This window comes from Pelobates fuscus, chromosome 1 (genome assembly GCF_036172605.1).
Source record: "Pelobates fuscus isolate aPelFus1 chromosome 1, aPelFus1.pri, whole genome shotgun sequence".
Lineage (NCBI taxonomy): Eukaryota > Metazoa > Chordata > Amphibia > Anura > Pelobatidae > Pelobates > Pelobates fuscus.
In genome coordinates this window covers 453,206,413-453,233,968 of record NC_086317.1, presented here as the reverse complement: position 1 = coordinate 453,233,968, position 27,556 = coordinate 453,206,413, and the positions used below count along the sequence as shown (strand labels likewise).

The 27,556-nt window shown below is 38.1% G+C and overlaps 1 protein-coding gene across 1 annotated transcript in view; it reads left to right on the top strand.

The window, feature by feature from the left end:
• The window catches only part of CNTN5 (contactin 5), a 1,203,952-nt gene that overhangs the window by 577,954 nt on the left and 598,442 nt on the right, over positions 1 to 27,556 (top strand). The window contains exon 4 of the mRNA XM_063430510.1: positions 14,337 to 14,467. Coding sequence (XP_063286580.1) covers positions 14,413 to 14,467 — 55 coding nt within the window. The 5' untranslated portion in view covers positions 14,337 to 14,412. The remainder of the gene's footprint in view (positions 1 to 14,336; positions 14,468 to 27,556) is intronic.

The following is a 27,556-nucleotide window of genomic DNA, read 5'->3' as shown; positions in this document are numbered from 1 at the left end:
TTAGCTCAACGAAGTTAAACTTAAGAGGCAGGTAACTGTCCAGAATACCAGCCTTGCAAAGCTCATTGAGCTACATTAGGAAGTCAGTAATTAGACAGCCACAGAAAGTCTGGGACGGGTTACAAGGGGAGGGCTGGCGAGGGCTTGCACAGGCTGCAGACAAAAGAGCTGCAACTTTTTTCAAGTTGGTTTTTATATATCCCTTCAATTAAAAAAAAAATAATAAACATTATCATAGTCATATAATTAAAATAATAAAATGCTTTTAAAAGGAGTAATATAAAGAGGGTTTGGGCCAACTGAGTGATCATATGCATTCCCCAACTCCAATCAGAAATGTAGCCGGATCATGGACCAAATAAACCACGCAACGGATGAGCAAGGTCTTTAATTCTTGGCTTTGCCATTCCACCTGCGAGGCTAGAAATGTTGATTGTATTCACAGATAGAATAATAAAAAAAAGTATTTAACCAGGAAAGGTACATTCAGATTACTCTGGTTTTCCAGTACGTCCTGGGGATGTTACCTTAGCCCAACATCTTGGGGTTGTTACTATTACCCAATCCTCTGCCAGGTTTGGAACCTCCAAAGGTTGAACAGGTTCTACTGATGATGCATTAGCCCACTGAGCTATCTCACAGATCAAGTGAGAAGTGAGCAACTGAGGGAAAAAAAAGAAGTAAAAAAAAAAAATAACCTATATTTATACATGTATATATTATATATTTAATAAATATGTAATATTTGAATATATATTTTATTTACTGCTCCTCTTCTTTTTCCCTCCCGTTTATTATTTTTTCTCATAGTATTTATTTTAGATAATATATTTTACAGTACACTGATTGGCAAATTTTTTACACTTTTAGTTTTCTCTAATCTTTTTGTAATTTTTTTATTATCAATGAAATTCGGACAAGCCGAACTTCCATATGGCCGTAATTCAGCCATTCTGAAAATGTATTGATTTTCATATTAGAAAATTCAGCTTAAGTAGTTCATATGAAGTAGTTCAACTGAATAAAACTTGTTCACCGCGCGCAAGTCTAGTGTTCACTGTAATCTCACATTCTTGTTCTTTGCTGTCAGAAAGAGAGCAAGAGAGAAAAGTGAAGAGACAATTGTCAGGACAGACAAGACCAAGTGAAAGAAAGGTACAAATATAGACCCATCTGTGACTGCCCAGACCAATAAATGTGTGCTCCACTGAAGATGTAGCCCAATTCAGGATTTGTTGTTCATGGTGAGAAGTATTATGGATTTGTGCAGTTAATCTATCCGTGTTAATAGTTTCTGTGATTAGCCTCTTGACCTCCATTGTTTAAGGGAGCGCAGGTTTCTTCCAGTGTTGAGCTACCGCTTGTCTTACTTCCAGTGAGGCTATCAATTTGTTTTAAGCATTCTTTAACCCCCCCCCCCCTACCCACCCCCAGCCTGCTCCCCAATTACCTAAGCATGATTCTGCCTGTTTGCCACTATGGAAGCAGATTGACAGAAGTGATGAGAGAGTCTTATAATTTATAACTTTTTTGATATGCGTTTTTCTAGATTTTTTTGTTATTCTGTCTCTCATTGTTAAAATACACCTACCATTAAAATTATAGACTGATCATTTCTTTGTCAGTGGGCAAACGTTCAAAAGCAGCAGGAGATCACATATGTTTTCCCCTCACTATCTATCTGTCAATCTATCTATCTATCTATCTATCTATCTATCTGTCAATATATCTGTCAATCTATCTATCTATCTATCTATCTGTCAATCTATCTATCTGTCAATCTATCTATATGTCAATCTATCTATCTATCTATCTATCTGTCAATCTATCTATCTGTCAATCTATCTATATGTCAATCTATCTATCTATCTATCTATCTATCTGCCTGTCTGTATCTCTGTCGGTCTCTCTCAAATTGTCTGTCTGTCGATCTGACTATCCATATGTCTGTCTCTCTGTCTCTCTGTCCGTCCATCCGTCAATGTGTCTGTCTGTCTGTTTACACTATGTTTTTAGGAAAGAATATTTTTCTCCCACAGTTTTGGACCTAACTTCTCCACAACTAGTGCAACTTTAAAAAGAAAAACCTCAAACTTCAAATATTATCTCTGATTGTAAAAATACTGCCGTATAAGTCTTGTATTTCAATTAATTTAATTGTGATTGGACAGCATGCATTTCAATTAGGGAGTACTGTTGGACTGACTCATTAGGAGTGAAACTGTCTAGTAACAGCATTCACATGACTAACCAGCAAGATTGTGGCATGTACAACTTATAAAGTACATCCAGCAGCTGCCTGAGGCAATCATGTGTACAACTTTTTCCACAATTGTCTACCTTGTGGGATGTCCATACAGCTATTTCAGTAATGCCTTACTAGTGAGACATCCAGAAATGGCATATTGCTGTGATCACAGTCATCAAGCAAAATGAGGGACATTTTTTACCATGACTTGTTTCGCACGTCACCAGTCACCAATGCATATTTTACTGAAGACCTTTAACATCGTAGTCACCAAAGCTCATTGGATTAGTCATTGTGCTATGAGTCTATAGGGCATCATCTCCAGATGGTTTTTAAGCTTTCAAACAAAAAACGGGTCTCTCCTCAACTCTCATAACCTACGCACTCTGCATCTACTCTGACAATGTAGAAATTCCAATAACAGATCTGTTTTAACTTGAATTATTTTTTTTTAGCTGATTAGTTAAGCTGATGATTTTTTTATCACGTTTAGCTCTGTGCTAAATTAAGAGTTTTTTTTAACTACGTGCTTAACTGATGAGTTAACAAATTATTTGCATATTCTATTCCAGATTAATGTGTTAAGTTGGAAAATAGTTGTATTTGGGGTCTTTTTAACACAGCTGTCAACTCTCAACAACAAATAATGATATCAATAAACAATATATTATATAGCTCATTTGGGTCCATGTCACTGCCACATTCTGCTGAGCCATCATTTAAGTCCAGAAGACCTGTCATTGAGTTTACGTTAGTGAGTACCATAGGTGATGTAGTCAGATTTTATTATTGTACAGTGAATAGCAAAAATCCAACGTAAACACTGGAAGATTAGCTGTTTATTCATAATAAATAGCTAATCTTACAATGTTTACGTTGGATTTCTATTAAGTTCCACCAGAAATTTTTCATTTGTACCAGAAGCAGGATTTTGACCATCTGCAAACTTGTTGCCGACTATCACAATGTTCTCACATTATGTGGGTGGACGCTGATCATACTGTTAAATTATTATATAAACGTGTTACTTATATATCTATTTTAAGCTATTTCAAGATTTTTTTTCATTTTCCAGGTTAATTATAGATGAGTTAGTAATTAAATGACAAGTAACATTTTATTACAGAAAGAGTATGTAGTTGCAAAATGGATACAAAAGCAATACAAGGACAAAATATATACAATGTTATTTGAGAGATTTTGTAAATTACAATTGTACAACACTGTTTATCTCTGGTGATGGGGTTACAACGCAGATGTATTCTTAACGCTAACATGTTCCTCAATCCCTATGTCCACTCCCCCTAACCATGAACCCATTATTTACTTAAACAGTGGACCTCAGGGCTGGATCTAACTTTGTGTCAGTCAACGTCACAGATGCAGGGACCTAATGCGCAAGCACGGCGAGCATAGCATGCACATTAAGAATATTTCATAGCTGCAGAGTTACACCTATGGTGAAATACAGTTCCACTCAAATTTAAACATGCAGATTGTTTTAAAAGTAATTTACTGTTAAATCCACTGTGTTTAACTCAACAATTTAACTCAGGAATTACCATTGCAGAATGTAAATGAAACATTTCATTCATTGCTACATAATGAATTAAGTTTGAAAAAAAACCAAATAACAAAACAAAGTTAAGCAAAATATGACCTTAATATACCTTAGTTACTCCGCTGCTTGGAGCAAAAATGTGTTTTTATCCATGTATCCATGTATAAAAGAAGAAAAACTACCACAACAAGGGGATATAGTCTTAAATTAGAGGGGCAAAGGTTTACAAATAATATCAGGAAGTATTACTTTACTGAGAGGGCAGTGGATGCATGGAATAGCCTTCCAGCTGAAGTGGTAGAGGTTAACACAGTAAAGGAGTTTAAGCATGCGTGGGATAGGCATAAGGCTATCCTAACTATAAGATAAGGCCTGGGACTTATGAAAGTATTTAGAAAATTGGGCAGACTAGATGGGCCGAATGGTTCTTATCTGACGTCACATTCTATGTTTCTATATTTCTATATGTATAGCCTTTTTTCTAAAATCTAGAATTTTCAAGTACACAAGTACTCAAGAATATCCAAGAGGGGAAGAACGTGTAAGACCTTGTAAAGCTTGCAAGACATATAACATTGTAAAGATCTATATTGTGATCTCGCAAAGTAACTTTAGCTATCTAGAAGTGTCAATTGTCTACCCTAAAAAAGCCATCTGTGAGAAGAAAACTACCCAAGTATACATAACTCCAATACCATCGGTTCTTTATTAACCTGTTCAGTACAAGAAATGTACAACGAAAATGAGTTAATCCATTGAGATTTCATTTACAGCAACAGGAAAGATTATGTAGAGTGAAATCAATAAAGAACTTACTGGATAGCTGGAGCTTCAAGATTCTTGAAGACCACCTTGAAATAAATTAGAGTAGACTTGTGCAAGTCCAAAAAATTTGGTTTGTCCGAATCAATTTGTCTGGAAAATACATTTGTTTCGAATATACCGAATTTCAACCATATGGAGTTTCTTTCAGACACATTTTGTCCATGTAATCATTTTGGCAACCAAAAAGACACAAACATGTACCTACATGTTCTAGCCACAGGCTGATTACTGTATTGAAATCTAGTGACTGGCAAACAAAATAAGGGGACCAGTCACAAATCTGCTCTGATAGGCAAGTCTCACATCGCACAAGACTAGTGTGGGAATATTCCCAGTCATATCTATTGAGAGGTGAAATTTGCCTGTCAAAGTGCTCTGACAGACGTTTCAAATTGAAATGGCCTTTCCCACCATGAAAGCTGTGTGTGACAGGTGTGATGGCTGTGTGTGATATGTATACCATGTGGCAGACAGTCACACACACACAATTACTGGTAGACAGTCACACACTCAGTTATAGATGGTCACACACAGTTATAGTCAGTCACATGCACACACACACACACACACACTTATAGATGGTCACACACACAGTTATAGATGGTCTCACACAAACTTACAGAGTGTTACACACACAGTTACAGACAGTCACACACACAGTTATAGATGGTCACACACAGTTATAGTCAGTCACATGCACATGCACATGCACATGCACACACACACACATACACACACACTTATAGATGGTCACACACACAGTTATAGACGGTCTCACACACACTTACAGACAGTTACACACACAGTTACAGTCAGACAGTCACACACACAGTTATAGATGGTCACACACAGTTATAGTCAGTCACATGCACATGCATTGTCATTAATGGTAAATTTTCAAGCTGGGCAGAGCTGGCAAGTGGTGACCTCGGATCGCTCCTGACTCTGTACTTCTCCTATATACGTAGAGTCCGGCCACTCTAAGGTCCGGTAGACGTATCTCCCCTCTGTGTTGTCTTCTGTTTAGCTGAATCCTGCGTGTTGGGGTATATTTTCGTTACAGAATGGAGCATTAAGTGCTTACTGAGTCATGAGGGGTAATTTATGTGTTATAACTTTTTGTATGTACTGTGGGCAATCCATATAAAGTCTTCAGATTTAAAGCACCATGTCCACTTCACTGTTTTGAAGTGGTCATGTTGCATGGAGTCTGTTAATGCACCATTTCACAATGAAAGCTGCAAATATATAGAGCTTAACCCTTCTGCTATTAGAGCTGTAACTCTGCCTACAGCAGCTTCATGAAAACATTATTTTTTGGTTAGAATAACCCTTTAAATCCCATTATATTAATTACAATTTTGTTTTCCATCTCCAATTATTTATTTCTTCTATAGTTTACTAACAAAGTACTCTGACCCATCAAACTGTGAGCATTTCAATTAGAACTTGAAAATGGAGGTGTTAAACACCTTTTCATCAATAGTGTATACTATATATAAATATATATATATATATTTTGAATTACTCTAATGTTTTAATATCTTATAACAATTATAAAATAAAATCATCGTATTGCACATTATATGCAAGGTTGAGTGTATATCCAACTAGCAAAAAGATTTCTGTATTCTGGTTGATTTGGATTTTATCCTTAAGGTATGTAGCTCTTTTTTTTTTTTTTTTTTTAAAGGTCTAGTGGAATTCACACTGTTCAAGGAATAAAATGTCCTGGAGAGGTGGTAATGACTTGTCAACACAGGCCTGTTACTTTGCTACAATACTTACCTTCCAGGCTTATAGTTTTAAGAACTAGAGAAGCAGGCCTAAAAACATGCAACATTGTTAACACTTAGATCAAGATTCAGTGAAAAGCGATGATTTTAGCTGAAAATAATATATTGAGTCGACAGGCAATGCCCTACCCATCATGACAAGGTTGAAACAGTTACTTGATCTTCTCTGATGTTATGATGAGAATTGTACACTTTTTTTTATTGTAGCCAAATCTATGTTTTGCTCTTTTTAAGTCTGTTAAAGTATTTATATGTTTTAATGTTATTTTGTTTTAATGTGATTTATGGGGAAAAAAATGACTGGAGAGCAAAATACCAGAGAAGGGGAGAAAGTCACAAGTTTGCTCTGACAGGCAAATCTCACATCTCACAAGATTTGTGTGGAGCTCTGACTGAGATGTCAAATTGTTTAAAGGCCTTTATAAAGATGTTCAGTCTGCCCAGAGGTGTGGGTTTTGGGTGTTTTTGGGACGTATTTTTCTTTTTTTCATAATTGTTTGGGGGGATTTTTCATGTTAACTGTAGTGTTGTTATAGTATGTTTTTTCCTAGAAGACTTGTGTCATAATATTCAGGGCTGGGCCTTAGGTCTTTAGGTGCCCAGAATAAAAAACCTTTATTGCACCCCCTCTTCACACCCCCTCTTCCATGTATAGTGTGTGTATAGGGGTAAAGTGTTTGTAAAGGGGCTTTAAAAAATTAATAATTATTTAAAAAATAAATATTAATTTTCCCCTTCACTGTTGTTACCTACAGGAAGAGGGCATTCTGATCTCTGATTGGCCAGGAGACAGCTGCTCATGGTCTCCAGCCAACAGAGGTGCAGGTCATAGGTGCCAGACTGCCTCTCCAACATTACATAGGGGCAGCTGATTACAATGTACTGCTGTCATATAATGCGGTCAGCCATATTACTTTAGAGATATTGGTTTTACATATTTACCTTGACCTCCTGGGTATAAAAACTCACAATAATGTGCAATAATGTGCTGTGTGTACCCATTTACCACAGCTGAGTATAATGTACTGCTGTCACATAATGCTGTCTGTCCTATTGCTTTAGAGATCTTGGTTTTCCATATTTACCTTGACCTCCTTGGTAACAAAAACTCACAATAATGTGCTGTGTGTATCCATTTACCACTCCACCCCCCACCCCCCACCCAAGATATGATGTGCACCAGTTTATGACAGAGCTCCACAACAATACAACTCTAAGTAATGTGCCTATTAGCATATCACAGAGTTTCCCAACTATAAAAAACAGAGTATATTGACTGTTGAGTGATGTATGAGTGTATTCACTGCATGTGATATTTGTTATGGGTAATAAATTCAAATCTAAAAATGCATGTAGGCCCATATGTGAATGGAGGTGTGTATTTTTGCAGAGTCATATGTACACAGTCCCACAGTCAGATACACAGTAACATGCACACAGTTATAAACATACACTGTCAAATTTAGCCACATGCATACAGTCACATGCACACAGTCACACACACAGTTACAAGAAGACATTCACACACACAAGCAGACACAGGCAAACAACCACACTCACACCTGAGGTTATGTTGTGATGTCAGATAGCCCCACCCTCTCTCTTGTGATTGGTGAAGTTATTATGAGCTTTTGAAGCTCTAATACTGCACCACTGGTCCACACAAGAAGGAGAGCAGACATTGACTATGGGCATTACACTGCATTACCATAGGCCAGACCCAGGACCACCACACAGGAGGGGTAAATGTAGATCGATCCCTGCGTTTGTGAGCTATGTCGGCCACCTAGTGCCCTTGCTGCCATGGTGCCATGTGTGGCTGCATTGCTCCCCCATGCCTAAGGCTGTCCAGGGAATATTACTAAGAATGCCTCGTAAGTGGTGAGACTTCGCTGTCAGAGTGCTCTGACTGAGATTGCAAATCGTGAAAACTTCTTTAAAGTATTTTCCCGTCTTGGAAGTTTAGTCTGCCCACAGCTGAAAGGCTCACTTGGTTTATTTTTTTTTAGCAGCATGTTTTTTTCCTTTTTTTATAATCTTCTGAGGTATTTTATATTTTAATAGTAGCATTGAGTTTTGTGTTTTTTTGATCTTTTTAACCCTTTTTGGTGCTGAAGATAAGTGTGAATATTTTTTTTTACAGGAGTTTGGATTTATTGAACTTATCATAATTCTTAGGATGAGGGGGTAGGTAGGGATTTTTTTATTGGGGTATCCCTAGCGATCGGGGGGGCACAAAAGTTTTAGGGAGATGACAATGGCATGCTTTACTATAAAAAGCTGCACTTATAGAGTTTAACCTTTAACACTTCCGCTACTATAGCTGTAACTCCATCTCCTGCAGCTTCGTGACAACACTGTGTTTTGATGACAAAACACCCTTTAACGCCTTTAAATTGATTTAATAAATTACATTGACATTAAACTGTGTAAATTTCAATTAAAACATGAAAGTAGGGGGGCGGGGCCGAACCGCAGAGCTGGACGGCAGCAATTCATGTCAGCTCCTGCACTCAACGCCTAAAAAAGCGAGAAAACCCTACCAAAACGGCACCTGAGAACCAGATTAAGGCCACCAAGCGTGCGGGGAAACCGGGACACACAATATGTTACCTTCCAAGCGACGACCGACCCGCTTTACACCCCACGAGCTGATGAGGCCTACTGGCGTGGTAGGCGCGGGAGAGCCTGCCGCCTTCCCGCCGCCGAAAACGAAGGGAACACAGGCATGGAACCCCCGTTCCCCCCCCTCTGGACCGGCGGGGGATATCCCGGGCCTACTAAACGAGACTAATCGGCCACGCAAGGCCCAAGCGATAAACCCACAAAGTCCGGAGACGGCGGGCGAAACTCACAAAATGGCGGCCAGCCAGTGCTCCGAGGCCGAGCTCATGATCCAGAGGGAAACAAAACTCAGGTACGACCACATATTCCAGACACTCTGGGAGAAGCTAGAGACTTTACTGATGCCCCCATGAGCTGGACCTTCACCCAGCGGTGTGTTGCAGGGTCGGAAGCGCAAGAGCAAGGAAAAAAGCGGGATGACCCCCCCTCATAACACGAACACTCACAAGAAAGGGTCCATCTTGACAGCGCCTAAACGGCGCAACACCGCCTCTGGACACAGCCCATACAAAGCTCAAACACCCAAGAGGATTCCTGCGGCCCCGCCGGAGAGCATCCACCCAACGCAGGCCCAAACACGGAAAAGCCCAGCCTGACAGAAGGAGAAGATGGCGGATTGTTCAGTCTGAACCGACGGAAGCCACTACTACGCCGCAGGCGAGCCACTTCTCCACCACAGGGACAGTCTCACAGACGCTCCATACCTGCACACAATCGACTGCAAGGACCTCCCGGCAAAATCAGACAGCCTGGAAGCAATGCCCAACGGCGCCACCAACAGACCCGCTAGACTCAGCCTCACGTAAGGGCATCGGATAGGCAGAATCACCCAGATCAACACGCAGCCCCATGTAAGTGGACGGGCGGAAACCGGACTCTCTGGTCGAGGCCACCCTGCTCACACCAATGTAGAACCCACTACTTACACTTCTTCCTATTTGCTTTGGTGCCCCTTTTTCTCAGGACAGTTCCCCATATGTTTCAAGATGGCAACCAAGTACCTTTTGTTTATGTTCATTATTTTGTTTATAATAACTTTTCTGGGGACATCCTTTCGATGTGCTAGGTAGACAACTAGCGATATATAGCAAATGTCCAACAGTAGCTACCAGTAATATATTTTACTTGCTCTATAACCAAGTATTCCTGCTTTAATTTTATATGCTTATTACTTAACCTTGTTGAATAATATGTGGTGTAATACGCGCTGAGCTACGCATTACGGTTTGTTCATCTCTTTAGCAAACAATTCTATGTATGAGCCTCCTTATAATCGTGCTACCGCACCATGACCGTGGCTAATAGCGCAAACCAACTGTAGCTTTGTGACGCATTGCTCTACCTAGTCGTGTACCCCACCTGTCCTGTTAACTGAGCAGGGAAAGGTGCCTGTAATAACGATGCAGCTATGCATTCTAGAATACCTATGTAATATGACACCATACTATAGTGACCACCCACCCAAGCACTGTTAGCATTATGAGCCTGAAACCAACGTTTTAACCTTTAGGCCTACTCGTATGTTATTTTAGTTGATGTTTATTAATTCGTTAAATCTTGCATACCTCTAGCTCAAACAATCGGCAATCTGCATGTCTTTACCAACATACTGTTCATATATTGCCTCGGCAATCTGCATATCTTTACCAACCTACTGTTCATATACTGCCTCACAACGTATAAGCTTGTTTTCACTAAAAAAAAAAAATGTGCACTGTTTTAATGCCATGACTGTATAGTAACTGTGTAATGCTTCGGTTTCCAAACGCTGTTGTGGCGAGGAAAGCTGTCTGTTACCTTTCATGCACGCAAAAATAAAGAATTCAAAAAAAAAAAACATGAAAGTGGAGGAGTTAAACACCCTTTGATCAATAGTGTATATTATATGTAAACACATATTTATAACTACTCTAATGCTTTAATAATGTTTTATAACAATTATAAAATAAAATCATCGTATTGCATATTATATTTATGGCAGACTGTGTATCCAACTAGCACACGGATATCTGTATTCTGATTGATTTTGATTTTATCCTTAAGATATTTAGCTCTTGATTTAAAAAAAAGCAAAAAACAAGTCTAGTGGTATTCACACTGCTCAAGGAATACTATGTCCTGGGGAGGTGATAATGAATTGTCAACACAGGCCTGCTTCTTTGCTAAAACACTTACCTTCCAGCTTTAGCGTTTCAAGAACTATAGAAGCAGACCTAAAAATATGCAACATTATTAACACTTAGATCAAGATTCAGTGAAAAGCAAAGTTTTTAGCTGTAAATAATATTTCAAGTCAACAGGCAATTCCCTACCATTCCTGACAAAGTTAAAGGGGCACTATAGTCACCAGAACAAGTACAGCTTGACGTAAATGTTCTGGTGTGTATAGCCTGTTCCTGCAGGCTTTTTATGAAAACATAGTGTTTACATTACTGCCTAGTAACACCTCTAGTGGTCATCACTCAGACAGCCACTAGAAGTGATTCATGTGTCTTTGATGCACAGTGTGCATCACTGACTTTCAGCACCTCTGCGCTCTGCATGGAGAAGCTGAACGCTCTTCATAAAGATGCACCGATTCTACGTATCTCTATTAGGAAATGCTGATTGGGACACTGCAGCATTTTGCCGTGCACACTCAATAACTTCCCAATGCTTAAGGAAAGTATTGGATTGGCCGAGATTGTCAAGATTGAGGATCTCAGCCAAGAAGGGGAAGCAGGGGTGGATCCAGCACAATGGAGTCCGAGCAGCTCTGGAAAAAATGTGAGTTTTACACCTTTTTAAAGTAAGGAGAGGGGGGCCAGGGACTTAAGCAGAGATTTTAAAATTATAGTGTCAGGGATGCATGTTTGAATTCCTGACAATTTAGTGTTCCTTTAAAACAATTACTTGATCTTATCTGATATTATTATGAGAATTGTATTTTTTTTTTACTGTAGCCAAGTAGATGTAGGCTCTTTTTATGTCTTACAGTTTTGGCAAAAGTTTTTTAATGTTAAGGTTTTTATCATTTATATGGATACAAAAGTTGCAATCTATTAATTTTATATACTGTCTAATTATCTGTCATTTAGGAGTTAAATCACTTTGTTTATATATCTCTAGCCACACCTCCTGAGTATTTAACTTTCTGCTTTATTACAATAGATAATTCAACACAAAGCACAGTACAATGGCATATCACATAAACAACATGGTAATTCGAAATATTTAGCTATATCGTTTAAGTTATTCATTTGTTTCTGAATAGAGAAGAGATAAACGTGATGTCATATTTTAGAGATAAGGACATTGCTGCTTATTTACTAGTAGATATTCATGTAAAGAACATGCAATGGCTTTACTTGGCTTTTTGTGCGTTCTGCATGATAAATATACTTTTCACTAATAACTAGTGGGGCCATTTAGCACATATTAGCTTAGGTAATATTCATCATACAAGTGATTAACTAAAGTGTATTCCTTCTTTAGTGGAATTTTTATAGCATGTTTCTAAATTGTAGAATAACATTGATATATTCCCCGCATCATGGTTTATTTATTATTATAGAAATACAAACAAACAAAAAACTGTTTCTCCAAGACTGGTGACAATAACATTCCCAGGTAAAAAAATCTGTTTACAGCTCCCACCATTAATTCAGGCTTGTTCAAGTCAGTGATTTGCCAGGAGAGGAGTTTAGGAGACAGAATCCCTCTGTCTGTCTCCCCTCAGCTCGTTTCCCGCTTTAAAATTATAGCGAGAGGCCTGAAAGTCAAATGGAAACTCATTCCCAGAAGGTAACTCATAATATCATCGTCAAGATGGCAAAAGACCAAAAATTGCAGTCCAAGGGTAAACTGTATTGCCTCTTTTGCATAGATTGACTTAAGGCCCACCCTCCTAAAACCAGTTCTGTAGTGTGTCCTAATTTAGTGAACTGAGTCCAAACCTAAACTAATGTATTCTATAAATCACATTTTGACTCCAAATCTTTATTGACTTTAGAGCATCACATGAACCTACATTCTACACTTGCTATATTAACCCTAATGTACTATATCATTAACTTCAAATATGATAAGTTAAAGTGGATATGTAACAAGTTATAGCATTTGAGATGTTATTTCGCTCTCAATATTACAGGAGACTAGGGATAACAACAAAACAGTGTAAAAATGCCTCTATTAGTCTCTCTCAGCAATTCCTTATGTATAATGGCCCTCATGCTACATACAGCACTATGGAATTTGTTGGCACTTTATAAATAATAATTACAATAATAGATACATGTTTTAAGTCAAATTGTGCATTATAGAGAATAATGCTTGGATCACTTCTAACAATGTGCAGTAGACCTCTGCATTCAATTTCACGTAAATTATGATTTGCTCGAATTATAGCCGATCAGCAATTTGTCCGAATTCCGTAACTCCAAATTGTCATATGGCCAAATCATAATACAAAAAAAAAAAAAAACAGGCAGTGTATGAGCAATTTCATTTTTTTCAAGATGCAGGTGCAATGGGCAATTTGTCTGAACCAGAACACCACTTGGACTAATTCTGTCTGACCAAATCAAATGTACTTTTTGGGGATGAATCAATTTGGACAGACCAAACTTTTCTGCTTTGCAAAAGTCTAATTTGCGGTATGGTGTTTAAAATCATCATCTGCCTGTTAAAATAATGAGAATATAATGTAAAATATTACATGGTGTGCTTTTCTTTAAAAATATAGATAATGTAAAAGATCATTCTGCTGAACAGGTTAGCAGAATGTAAAACTAACAAAGGCAGTCTGCCATCAATAATTAATTGAATATTATTCCTGCGGAGGTGTGTATGACTCTCCACGCTATAAGTAAAGTAATTGATTACTTGACTGTTATTCTCCATTTTGAGAAAGATTATGTATTAGCATAATGGATTGAAATAAATATGTTGTGTATCTGTTAGAGAACCAATCCCATTTGGAACTTTTCCCATTTAATCGTTTGATAATGCAACGGAATTCAGAAAATCAAAGCAAGCAGGCAGACTTTCAAGTAATACCAGCGCAAATACACTGCACAGTATTAATATCCTATATGACTGTTCCCAGGTAATGGCTTGAGCAGTTGTTAAGAATCTTTAATTTCCATGTGTCAGCTCGCATTTTACGTTAAGAACTTATAGTATCAGACTTTTAATTGCTTTAGGACCCTGGCTTGTCCTTTGATTTGCCTATCATATTATTACCAGATGTTTTTTTTTTTTTATATTCTCGCTAACTAAGACCTGTCTTGTGTCTCAACAGGCTGAGCTTTAATGAAGAAACGTCAAACCTGCTAACGATCACGCAAGCACGGACTCCAAGCCCCCAGTGACCAAGAATGGCGTTGTCATGGAAACTGTTTCTGTTTCTGTCAGTCATGGGGTATCTATCAGGTAAGGCAGTGGTTATATATTCGTTTATAGGCAATATAAAATATTACAGAGTTAAAACGTTACAGAGTTAAAATGAACTGAGGTAATGAAGATTTGGTTGTTCAGCTGAGGGTACAGTTCTACCTCTTCGTAATTTAAATTTAATTTCTGTTTAATTGCATTTTTTTCTGATTGTTCTGAGTATTCATTGTTTCTAAAATATTAACACAGACAGTACTTTCATTTAAAGAGTTATAGAAATCAAGGTTGCATTTTTTTTTTAATAATTGTATTTCACTGTTTCTTTAGAGTTGAAATTGACTATGACACTCCTATATAAAAAAAGAATTCATGGCCATTTGTATTGCATATATTTATATATATATATATATATATATATATATATATTTGTGTACGGGGTAATTCGAGGACGTATGATTAAAGGTATGTAGTCTGATAAGGACCAAAGTCGGTTGAGGTGTGCCGAAACCGACGAGAGGTCAGGCCTGCAAAAGAGGGCAAAAATAAAAGACAAGATTAATTTCACAATTAGTAAACATTTAGTCACATTATGGAAAAGACCGTTGATGCATGGGCGAAGGTCCAAAGTTCCCGATGGTCATATTCTTTTGGACTCAAGAAAACGTAGAAAGCCAAGGAAATTGCTTACTTAAATTACTATGTTAGTAGGTTATAAAGGGGAGGCTTAATGGTTATTTTGAAAACTCCCCCACAGACTGTACTGTAGATAGGAAATGGATTGGACGATTTGTGATTGATCTCTGAAACCTGTCAGCGCTATTACTGAATAAGACAGAAAATGGGAGCTGTTGGGTATGTTGTCTACCTGTAATGTTAAATTCCTGTAGGTATAGTTTCAATAGTATTGTAGGCTGGTTCAAATAGATGTGGCAAAAATTGTGCAAGCAACCAATTATAACTAACGCATTATTATCTTGAACCATACCACACCTACCCATACCGTAAGCTGTAGAGTATGTAGACAAATCTTACCTGCGTAAAACTCTGAACTAAGGCATGATTAGACCTTCTGACCTGCAGAGGATCTCTGGGCCGTATGTTCTTTAAGCTCAACCTCTACTTTAAGCAAGGTCTGATTTCAGGACTATAGGACTATCATGTTGGAGGTAAGGCCCTTATCATTTGCCCCGTGACTGAGAGGGGCCCTACCTCTGATTTGGCCCATGTGGTCTTGTATCTACTACGTGCAGCGGGTTGTTAACTGTTGGTAAAAGAGACTATACTTGTGGCCGTGACCATGACTTTGCGAGATACTAACTCCGAGTTGGACCGTCGGGTGGAACCTCCGTGTTGAGATGAGTAGGTGGCCTCATGCGAATTTGACTAACTTCAGAACTTCTAATCCTTGGCAGGCTTGTTACTCGTGGATGAGCGTTACTCACAAATGGTAGGTTAGGTTAACTGGATAACCACAGCGAAAAGGACTGTAAAGGCACCTGACGAACTATCTGTATTGATGCGAACCGAATAGAATAAAATGCAGTAATTCATAGTAGGAAAAAGGTGTGCGCTTAAGATAGGAACCTGAAAAGAGCTTTGATTGTGGTTTAAGCTTAAACGAGTTTGTAAAACAAATACTCCTTAATCGTTTACTTGATAGGCTTGGACCGTAAATGTGTGTATTATATGATGCCTATGGTGTTACTTCTTAAACAGAAACAGATAGCATGACTAAGTTCAAGAGGTCCTTCAGGATTAACTTCAAATAACATAGTGAAATGTATGCAGTACTAAATAACATGATGAATTAATTGAATTGCGCCTGGAGAACCCTGCGAGGGTCAAGCGTGCAGAGAGAAGACTATTAGTTGTTAAGGATTTGAATGGTATTGTTTGTTCGTGATGACGGCCGAGTGATGTCTCGATATTGATATGAAGCGAGAGGGAAATCTGTGTACCCTGTTTTCATTAGATTGCTAATGCTCTAACCTGTGTAGATTGTATAAGTGATGTAGACGTGAGAATTAAGCGATGGTACGAGTCAACGTATGTAATTTAGAACTCAACGTACTGAAAGACCCCTAATGGGTTGCAAAGTAACAAATACAAAATAAACTTGTAAGCAGTCACTACATGTAAATAAGTGTCTAGAGGACCTGATGACGGTCCAATACGAAGCCTAACCTGTACAACGTGTAACGTAAAGGCAGCGTGTGCCCCCAATATACATATTCAACTGAAATTATATGTAAGAAAAAATGCCTGAAACGAATTGTTGGAGGAAACCGACGATCTTGGTTTCTACTAGATTGATATGGTACTTAGTGAATGTGGTATAATTGGATCACAAGTCAGTGACAAGTTGGGAAAATATATATGTTTGTACTGCTATAACTAGTTCTCTAGTAGACCCTTAGCCCGTCAGTGATTTACGTATTGAAAGCATAGATTAGCCCTGTACGATAGTTTTGACATACTGTTTGTATTACTGTAAGGGTATGTAACTCATAATTGAAACTAACGCTATGACGGGGCAGAAAATAACCCGCTAGGATACCTGAACATAGTGGTTATGCGTGATGAGTCTGTAGGATGCCGCCCCCCAACTTACGAGGTGTGTGTGTGTGTATGTGTGTGAGAGTATGAGTGCATGAGTGCTGGCTGACTAGCTAGTGCCGCAATGCGGCGAAACGATTACTCTAGATTGGTGACAGGTGAGGCCCTGCTATTTGCCAAGCGGCTTGAGAGGCTCTATCTATGCGTTGGCGCGAGGGGATAACGTGGCCACTGAACGTTGTGGCGGGGTGTCGGCCTCTCGGTGAAAGTTAAACATAAGATAGCATGGGAGTGACAGATGAGGCCCTCTCTATGCCACAATGCGAGGCGACTAACTATGATTTGGCCCGAGGGGCGTAGTACCTCCGAGTATGAGGATGGGTGTTGGCCTCGCGGGACCGCTAACCTAAGGCGAAGAAGCCAGGGGGAAATAACAACTAGTGGACGCCTAGGAAACCTGACAGCCAGCCACTGCTAGCTAAGAGGGAAGGTTAGTTAGTGAGAAAGGACATACCACGAAACGAAACGTGGGTGGTAATGAGTTAGGATCGTGCTGCTGACCGAAACTGGAGTGACCTGTGAGCACGTCGGGAACTAGATGGTCGGTACGTATAAACTAGAATGCATGTATGTGGTGTTCGAGGTGCCATAAACGAGGCCTTTTTTTTTTTTTTATGCAGATCTTGTTCATAGAACTGTTAAAAAATGCGTACTCGCTTTTGCCGAGGCTTGTTCCTCGGAACTGTAGTGTGAACTTAAATGCACATGTCTATAAACATATGTGCTTGTCTGCACAGAGGTGTACAAGTCAAGGTAACCAGGCAATCATAGGTCTTAAGTGCAATGCTAAATATGTCAGAATCTTTAAATAGGTTTAGTAATGTAATGCGCGGCGTAATTGTCACGTATGCAAGCTGTGTTTATTCAAAGCGTGTGCTGATGAATGTAAAGTGTGCATAACAGTCAGAGCACCTCCCACTGACTGATCCCCCATTCTCATTCTAGTCAAATCGCGTATGGTTGCCTGTGCAGGGGTGCTCGATGGTAAATACGCTTGGTAGTGTAATGTGTACGCATATGAAACAGAAAGTATATGCGTCAAAGTTAAGGCATAGTAATAAATAGTACAGCAGTCAGGCAACTAAGTAAGCAGAATTAAACAACCGTAACAGCGTATATATTGACTCAAGAAAGTACTTATTATTTTACCTTGAGAGCATGGTGACTTTATTCCCTATTTAACATATATACAAATATACATACACATATACATATACACCCATATACACATATATACATATATATATATATATACATACATACACACTCATATAAAACAAATGCCAAAACAAACACAAATAAAACATTTTGTAAAAGCATCTCGAAAGTAAGCCATGAATATCACAACTTATAATTAATAAGAACTAAATAGCCTAAAAGAGCACAAGAACATAATCACCTGTTAATGTAAGTCATACGAACCGACCTGTCATACGCATTAGTTATCTAATTAAAACAGTTTACATAAATTATACCCCCATCTGACAGCAGAATTTCAACCAACTAATACTTGTAACAATGTTGTGAACGCGATTTGAGAAAAATGCCGTTTTGTATGAATGTAAAACTCTAGGTAGCCGGATGACTAAACGCAGAGAAGGAGATTTTTACGAATTAACATGTAAGCTGAACATTGCTTTGTATAGCCGAAATGAGTTACAATTTTTCAAAGCTTTAATACAAAATATATACTAGGAGATCAACCGTACCTTCAAGTTGTTGTTGGCATTGCACCGACTTGCGGTAAACGGGAGAATATTTATTTACCGTATTGAAGTGAATGCATGTTATTACTCAGAAGCAAATCTTCAATCACTAGATAACACTTAAAATTGTCATAAACAAAGCACAAGCTCGCGCAGAGAAACTGATTGTTTCGCCTAGTGAACCTTTAAGAAACTCTGTGTCATAACGTTAATGAGATGAACAAGACTGAATACGCCCAAATTACTTTACATTAACTTGTGTTACCAGACCTATATAGGGTGGCTCGAAGCCTAAATGAATCCCCATAAACACACTAGAAAGATGACCGATTACCTGTCAAGAATAATGTGGAAGTTGCACATCTGTTATAAAGATCGTTTACATGGAATGCTCTTCGCAACATTTGCTCATTAAAGTAATGACCTAATAACAACTGGGTACGGAGAGCAAACACAGAGTAATTTGCGTGAAGAATTGGGAGGAAAGTGAACGGGCGACAGAGAACTGTTGTATGTAGTTTAAAAGAAAAAGTTGAACGGCGAGAATAGCCCGAACGTGGCCATTCTCGCCGGTTACCTGGTGTACGTTAGTCTCTGAGTTTGGGAGCGTCTGTGTGAACAGAGGTTGGCGGGAAGCCGCAAGGAACGACGGAACCGGAAGCGCGTTGCCGAGGACCCGGAAGCTGTGCTGGCGAGAGGGAGACGAGCAAGCCAGAACTTCGAAACGGCGACGATAGGTAAGCTGGGATTTACTCGGGTTTAAATAGGGAAAAATTAACCCCTCCCACAACTTCAGGCATATTGCCTTCCATATATATATATACTACTTGGCAATATGCAGAAAGAATTTTAATTGGCACAATCATAATGTGATGTGTGGCTTTAAAAGGTATATTTACATGTTTCAATTTAACTACAAAGGTACACTCCAAACACCATAACCACTACAGTGCCCTGCCACCAAGCTCCAGTTAACTCCTAAAGGAGAGAAAGAAACTCACTGCTGAGCTAGCCCAATGGTGTTGGGATTGACTTAGAGTAATCAACTCATGGTAGGACAAAGGAGTTACTAGAAGCACTAGATTGGCTGACATCATCAGTCTTGACGATCTCAGCCAGTAAAACTGACTGCAGCACAACCAGAACGAATAGTAAATGTAAGTAAAAATGACATGTTTTATTCCTAAGGCTGTAGTGTTCACTTAAAGCAACTGCTTTACCTCCTATGATGTCATTAGTAATGATGACTTTTGTCCAGACCAATGATCTCATACAGTAGAATACAAAAAAATTGCATTAATCCACCAATCAAATGCTTCTCATAGAGAACTATGGAATGCAAGAGTATTTGGAATCATAATGCTGGACGTGATGACACTGAGCATGTAGATCTTTTATATTTTTTTATATTCTTCATAAGGAAAAGCCTCTTGTGATTGTCAGCATCACAAATGCAAACAATACCATTTCGGTAAAATGGAAATGTTTTACATTGTCCAAAAGAGGGTCAGGTTCTATGCATTAAAGATAAAGAATGTGATGCTCACAGTATTCCTTTATCTATAATCAGAATAAAATGTTGTGCTGTATGTTTTCTACAGTGAACAATCTTTGTTGAAAAATGTCCTAACCTGTAATTATTATCCATTTTTGTCATATGAACATTTCATATTTGCATTTGAATAAGCTTTGATTATGCCAGGCATGTTTCACCCATGTGGATGTATTTCGTGTGTTTTCCTGCCCGGATCGTATTTATTATGTAAATCTCCATATATTCCTCATTAAAGTATTCTATCATTTTATGATAATGTGTAATTTAGGCTTGCAAAGCACAACTTTAGCAAATGCACATGGAGATACCTAAAATAAAACTTCATACGGTATGATTTTAAAATGCAAAAGAACTTAATGAGGTTGTGTTACTTTTCTGTTTGTGATTTCCTTTTCCCCTACCCCAATCACTGCTATAGATGTTTTTTAGGCGTTTGGTGAGAAGTTAAGGAACATATAAAGCTCACTAACATCAGGGCACATGAAGGTGATTGACTTTGTGATTTTCCAAAGATGATCCCTGTGAGGTTTCTCATGGCATCGTCATCCCACGTTTTTTCTGGTGCACCCACTTGTTTATGAGCCACTCTATGGGCTTTATGGAACATTTGAAATTTTCATCAGGTGCTTGGCTGTAACAAAGTCAAATGTACAACACATTTTGGTATAGTTAGTTAGCGCAACACTTCTGTGAGGGATCCCCTTAACCACACTGTAATAAATATCACACAAAGAACACACAGTGGTTAGAGCTTATGTATACGTCCCTTAAGTGCAGATATACACTGGGCATATACCGAAGGGCAAGCTGCTGAGTATCTCTAAGCTTTTGTCCATTCTCAGAGTTCTCATATTCTTCGTTTTTTGCTTCAATGCATTAACTTGGCTCACCCCAAGTTAAAAGGGTAATTCAGACGTGGATCCTGTGCTCACTGTGCCTAGAGGAGTATCAGCTACACCTCAGCAACAAGGCCCAAAAGAAGGCCGAAACGATCATCTGGGGTTGCTGTATCTCTTGTGCAGAGAGAACTTGCTGGTATTTCGGATCTGGTCTGCCCGTATGGGTGGGACCAGTCTGATATGCTTCAGAGATGTTCTCTCTGCAATGGCACAAGTGAGCAAAAACTATTTTGTGACTTGCGAGGGTATATGCCGAAGGGAAAGCTACTGAATATCTCTTAGCTTTTGTCCATTCTTAGTGTTCTCATATTCTTAGTTTTTTTAGTTTTTAAAAATACAACAAGATTTATCTAAGTGGATAGTATACACTCACAAAAAAAAAGAGTCAAAAATGCACTTAGCACTAGTATATGGCACCAAAGAGTGGTAGGAGTCTACAGGATGCTTGGGTGTTCCAAATGTATTAAGCAGAATATCAAAACTATTATACATTAGAATAAAAAATAAAAAAAATAAAAATAATAATTACGATGAGCTATAATTACACTCTGGTTATGTAATTCAATGTCCAAAATGCATTTTGCCAGGAGTTGACTTCCTTAGTTGGTGGATTGTACAATTCCCTGTCAGTAGTGTCTTAATTGATGGGATTTACAGGTCCATGAAAAGTATGTAGCATTTCTCTCATTGATGATGCTTTATTCCTACCCGCATTACTTCCTTCTCCAGTATTCGAAACAAAGTTTTCCACAGGACCTGGAATTCTGGGCAATTAACCAATTAACTATGTATAAAAGGCACTTCATCTTGTGAGGCAGTGCAAAAGTGGTCCTGTTTGTAGCAATCAAATCTTGCAGTGATGAAAACAGTTATTTATGGTAAAGACCCCAGAGAAAATAACCAATAAGTAATTACTGTAACTATTGCAATAATGCAGAACCCCACATCATTGCATATTCATATATGTCCTGCAAAAATATGGTGGAATTGCAACCCTATAGTAAATTAGAAGCCATCGCCTTAGAAACCTGATATGTAATGCTATATCCTGCCTCTTGTTATCCAAGTTTCACAGGGATCCTAAGTTATTTAAGGGGTTAAGGAAAAGTAATTTTGTTGTAGTGGTTATGAATAACTTAAGCTACATGGAAACCAAATTCACTTAATGTTTCTATAGAGAAAATGCAGTCAAAAACAAGATCCCAGTTGCAGGGTTGCACGACATACATATACTAAATATGGTAAACTAGAAATTCCCATGTCTTTTCCAAGCATATTCCCAACCAAGCAGGATATCAGCAGTAATCATAAGCACCAGTGGATTTGTGATTAGAGGAGAAGTGACTGTCCTTAGCACAGTTGGATGTATCATTAGTATAGGTGGGGTTGTAGTTAGCACTGCTGGATCTGACATAATGATTTCTTAGATTTTTTAAATGCTTGTTTTAAAATATACCATAAATAATTGGTTTATGAATTTATCACTCTGCATATATCCTGGATATTTCATTGCTTCATTGAGTTTGATTTTACGTTTAACTATGTCTACATAAAGGACATTTGCACATCCATTCTAATTATTTAAATTAGAGCAATGGAGATTTCACCTACAGCAGTGGCAAGGTTTGTTCAAAGTTAGAATACTAAAGATAAGAAAATTAGGGAAAGGCAATGCTGTAAAATTTTATAGATTTATCGTAAGCATGCAATGGGTTCTCAATCACATATTGTTATTATTAAAGGGACACTATAGTCACCAGTGCAACTACATGTATTCCTAACCCTATAGTGTTAATACGACCATCTAGCCCCCCTGGGCCCCTCATGCCTCCATAAATATAGTAAAAATCTTACTGTATTCAAGCCAGAAGCTGTAAATCTGCATGCTGAGACTCAGGAAAAACAAGCAGTCTGCTGACATGTGATAGCCTGATCCAATCACAGTGCTTCCCCATAGGATTGGCTGACACTGACAAGGAGGCAGATAAGGGGCAGAGCCAGCATGATTCAAACACAGCTCTGGCCAATCAGCATCTCCTCATAGAGATGAATTGAATCAATTAATCTCTATGAGGAAAGTTCAGCGTCTGCATGCAGTGGGAGGAGATATGAATCACAGGATGGTCATGCACAGCAGATCTGAGTGGATGGAGGCATATTATGGCTCCATCAACTCGGAAGTCCCTCTGGTGGCATTCTGAGTGACTGCAACCGGAGGTGTTCCTAGCTTTCAATGTAAACACTGTATTTTCTCAGAAAATACAGAGTTTACATGAGAAAGGCTGCAGGGAGCTATAGTTCTCACCTGAACAACCTCATTAAGCTGAAGTTGTTCAGGTGACTATAGGGTCCCTTTAATTTATTGACTGCCCGTCAACAGAGAAATGAGATTGTAATTTTGGATGCACAAATTAATTTATTTATTAATGTTGGAGACAAAGTTGGAAAAATTTTGATTTTTTAGGGTGTATGATTTTTGTTGAACACTATCAATATGGAGAGAAGAAAATTACAAAGTGAGCTAATTCCGTCAGATGTTTAGACGATTAGACTATTAATTTATATCCTAAATATGTGAAAGCAACAAGAGCTTCTGATTTTGGTTTGTTTTTTTGCATCATTTAAAATAAATGGGAAAATAGGTGTCTTATTGATGGCAATTGTCTGATTCACATTTTGGGAAAAAAGTTTATATCCATCTCTACATTGTAGACAGACAATGGTCACATTATATGGTCGATCTAGTCTACCATGGACAGGGAACATTTTACTTCACAATAGGGTTATGTCATCCAGATATTATTTGTGGAAATGCAATTCTGCGTACTCTTAGGCAGGACTTCAAAGTGCTGCCCGACATTAAGTGTTATTAATGTTTGCCAAACAGAAAATCAATTGATAAATGACAGTGGTTCCTTTGAGAATTTGATGATCATGAAAAAATTTATCTAATACCAGGAGTACTTCAAGGAAAAACTTTGTACATCTATACAATAGACCATGACAGTCAGGTCTGACCTTTAAACATACCAAATCCACTGAGCCCCACTATAGTGACTATGATACCTTAAGTGCCTTGGCACTGTTTTAGCATAGTTTCAAAACTATGTCACATCTTCTGCATTTGCCTTCTACAGCAAAAGAAGCCGAATTGCTTTTTTGCAGAACAAAGCAGGACCTTGCGCACTGGCTGAGTGTTTCAGATGAGCTATCTTAGCCATTGAGTGCATATCAGCTGTGCCTTGCTCTTCTCCTGGAGAAAAGTATATGCAGAGTGAGTGTCTGGCGAGATCCAGTTAAGTTGTCAAAATAGGCTAAAGCATTTTGGCATCTTATTTTAGGATGGAGTTTGGGCATGTTACCTTGTCATTGAGTTTTAAGTAAATTAAAGGAATACTAAATGGTCAGGCACACAAACATGAATTCCTGACCCTTTAGTGTTATAAACACTGTCTAATCAACCCCCACACCTCCCCTTCCCCCAAACACTTCCTCCCAGCACTCTGATGTCATCACTGGGACCCAGTCACACTCTTAAAGTGCTGCAGCGCAGGCCGGGTCCCAGGAAATCCATTTCCATCCATTGCCGTGGTAGTTTCCCCACTGCTTTGAGGAAAGTTCAATGTCACACTGTGCTGCACTGCCCCAGGAGGCACCTCTAGTAGCAATCTGGAGGTATCCCTAGGCTGTAATATAAACACTGCATTGTCTCTGAAAAGAAAGTGTTTACAGCAAAAAGCCTGAAGGGACTGATTATACTCACCAGAACAAATAGAATATGCTGTAGTTGTTCTGGTGACTATAGTGTCCCTTTAAACTTCAAATTCTGCCTGTTCTCAATATTTTTTTTTCAGTGCACAAAAATGTACATTAGGTAAATGTAAATTACAAAAAAAAAAAGTTTATTGTAAGAGTAGTTCAGTCTCTGTTTAATGGGATTTTTTCTACGTGCCCATAGCATAATTAAATAACTACAGCCTATTAAGCAATGGGATTACTCATTTATCCCCACATCACATTTATGACCAAATTTAAGGAAATTATGCAAGTGGTCACCCTCCATTTGAAGTGAAGTGGCTGACACCTTTTACTGAGGGAGAGCCACATAAATACATCGCAACAAAAACAGGGAATATAAAAACTCTAATAACAGACAAAAGCTTAGAGAAACTCAATAACTTGCCCTTCAGTATATCCCTGCTCAGTTCTCCCCAAGTTAAAAGGGTAATCCAGGTGTGGACCCCATGCTCACTTTGCCTAAAGGTATATAAACTACACTTTTCCTGACGAGGCCTAAAGAAGGTCGAAACGATTGCCCGGGGGTTGCAATATCTCTCATGCAGAGAGAATTTGCTGGCATTTCGGTTCTGGACTGCCCCTATGGTAGGGATCAGTCTGATATGCCTTGGAATATGTTCTTTCTGTAATAGCATAAGTGAGCATTTACTGAAGAATAAGCTACATAGATTATCTAAGCTTTTGACCGTTAGAGTTCTCATATTCTCTGTTTTCGAACTAAAACTCTGCAAAAAATTTTCTGATAAATACTTTAATTTACTACAGGCAGTACAGTTCAAGTATTACTCCTAATATTTTAACACATTTTAGTAAACATCGATCCTATTTGAACACAGCATTGGCCTTTGCTTTACTTAACTACAAACATAAAGCTCATTATGAGCACCGCAACATTATATTTGCCATGTATTGAATGTAATATTGCAGCCAGCATTATAAATCTTATTCTGTATTCTGAATTCATATTCTGTATTCTCAGGGAGATGTGGTGACCTCTCTTTCGCAATTTCCATGTTGTTGTTATTACCACAGATGGACCAGTTCCTTTCTCATAATTTATGCAAATGTTTTGAACGCCTCTTAACACATTAAAAATGACTTATTTCAGGAATTTTGTGTTTCTAAAGCAACCAGATAATACATTCGTACTCAAATTCTGATAGTTTCACATGTGTATTATTGCATATATATGTAACTGATTGAAATAATTCCAGCAATGAGAGTTGTCTTATGTAATTATTCTTGGTGAAAAGTTTCACAATTCAGGTAGTAATTATGCCACATCTGGTATTCTCCTTATGATGATAATCTAGTGGCAAACGTAAAGGATAAAATAAAAGGACAAGTTAAAGAGACACTCCAGGCACCAACTCAACCAACTCAACAATCCAGTAGGGTTGAAATATTGCTACATTAGCCCCAATAAAGCTGCTATTTTTGTTATCCGTGAGTGCCTGAACCGTTATTTATTTTGATAATTAAGAAATGGCAAAACAAGTAATGGCAAATGCATGCCAGTCTACCTACAGGAATCCAATATCAGGAACCACTGTTTATCATCCATATATTTATCTTACTGTTTTGAATTAATAGATACTTTGCATTATCACCCCATGGGAAAATGATACTTTTATTAACATGTTTCAATCTGTTGTCGAAGTACCTTGTTACAGTAGGTAAACTCCACTTTTCGCCCTAGTTTGTGTCCTAGACCTCTCTGTGGAGGTCGTAATCGAATATTAGAGATAAAATCCTTGACGTGCATTATAGTGACTTGTTTTCTGCATAAACAATTAATGAAATGTGTAAACTAGTTGATGGATTCAAAGCAGTAACAAAAGACCGCGCTCATGGCTTTGTCTCTTCAGCAGATATGATAACAATGTCGAACAATTAAGGGCATTGTCATGTCACTGCACTCATTCAAGCACATCTACTGATTTGAATAGATATATTGATTCCACTTTGCATGTATTATGCGTTTGATGTTTAATCCTGGGTTGTTTAGTCTCCTTGTACATGATGGCAGGATAATTGCATCTCGACATGGACAAAAAATAAATAAAAGAGTTAGGTCAATTTCAAAGTGATGATTCTGCTTTAGAAATGAAAAAAAGACAAATAGTTAATGTAATTTTAGATTTAAGAATTATTACAATGACGCATTTAAGTTATTATTATTATTATTATTATTATTATTATTATTAATAATAATATTATTTATTGCTATAAAACACAAAACTCTTTGTACAAATATATAATTGGATGACTTTTCCCGTTGGTTTAATTGCAGTTTTGTGATATTTGTCCAATTCCTGATCATTTTAGTTAGTAATTGTACGTGGAATCCTTTAGAATTCTATAGCGAGTGTGATTTCTTGGTAAGAGTAGTTTAGAAATATACACAGCTAGAACTAATTATATAGTACTTAGTATCAATTAAGAAGCTTGGTGTCAGTAATTTATCACCTATTTACAGGGATACAGCATGGGCCACAGGAATGAAGCATGTTTCTGCTAAATGTTGGTTAGTCGTAAAAAAATATATTGATAG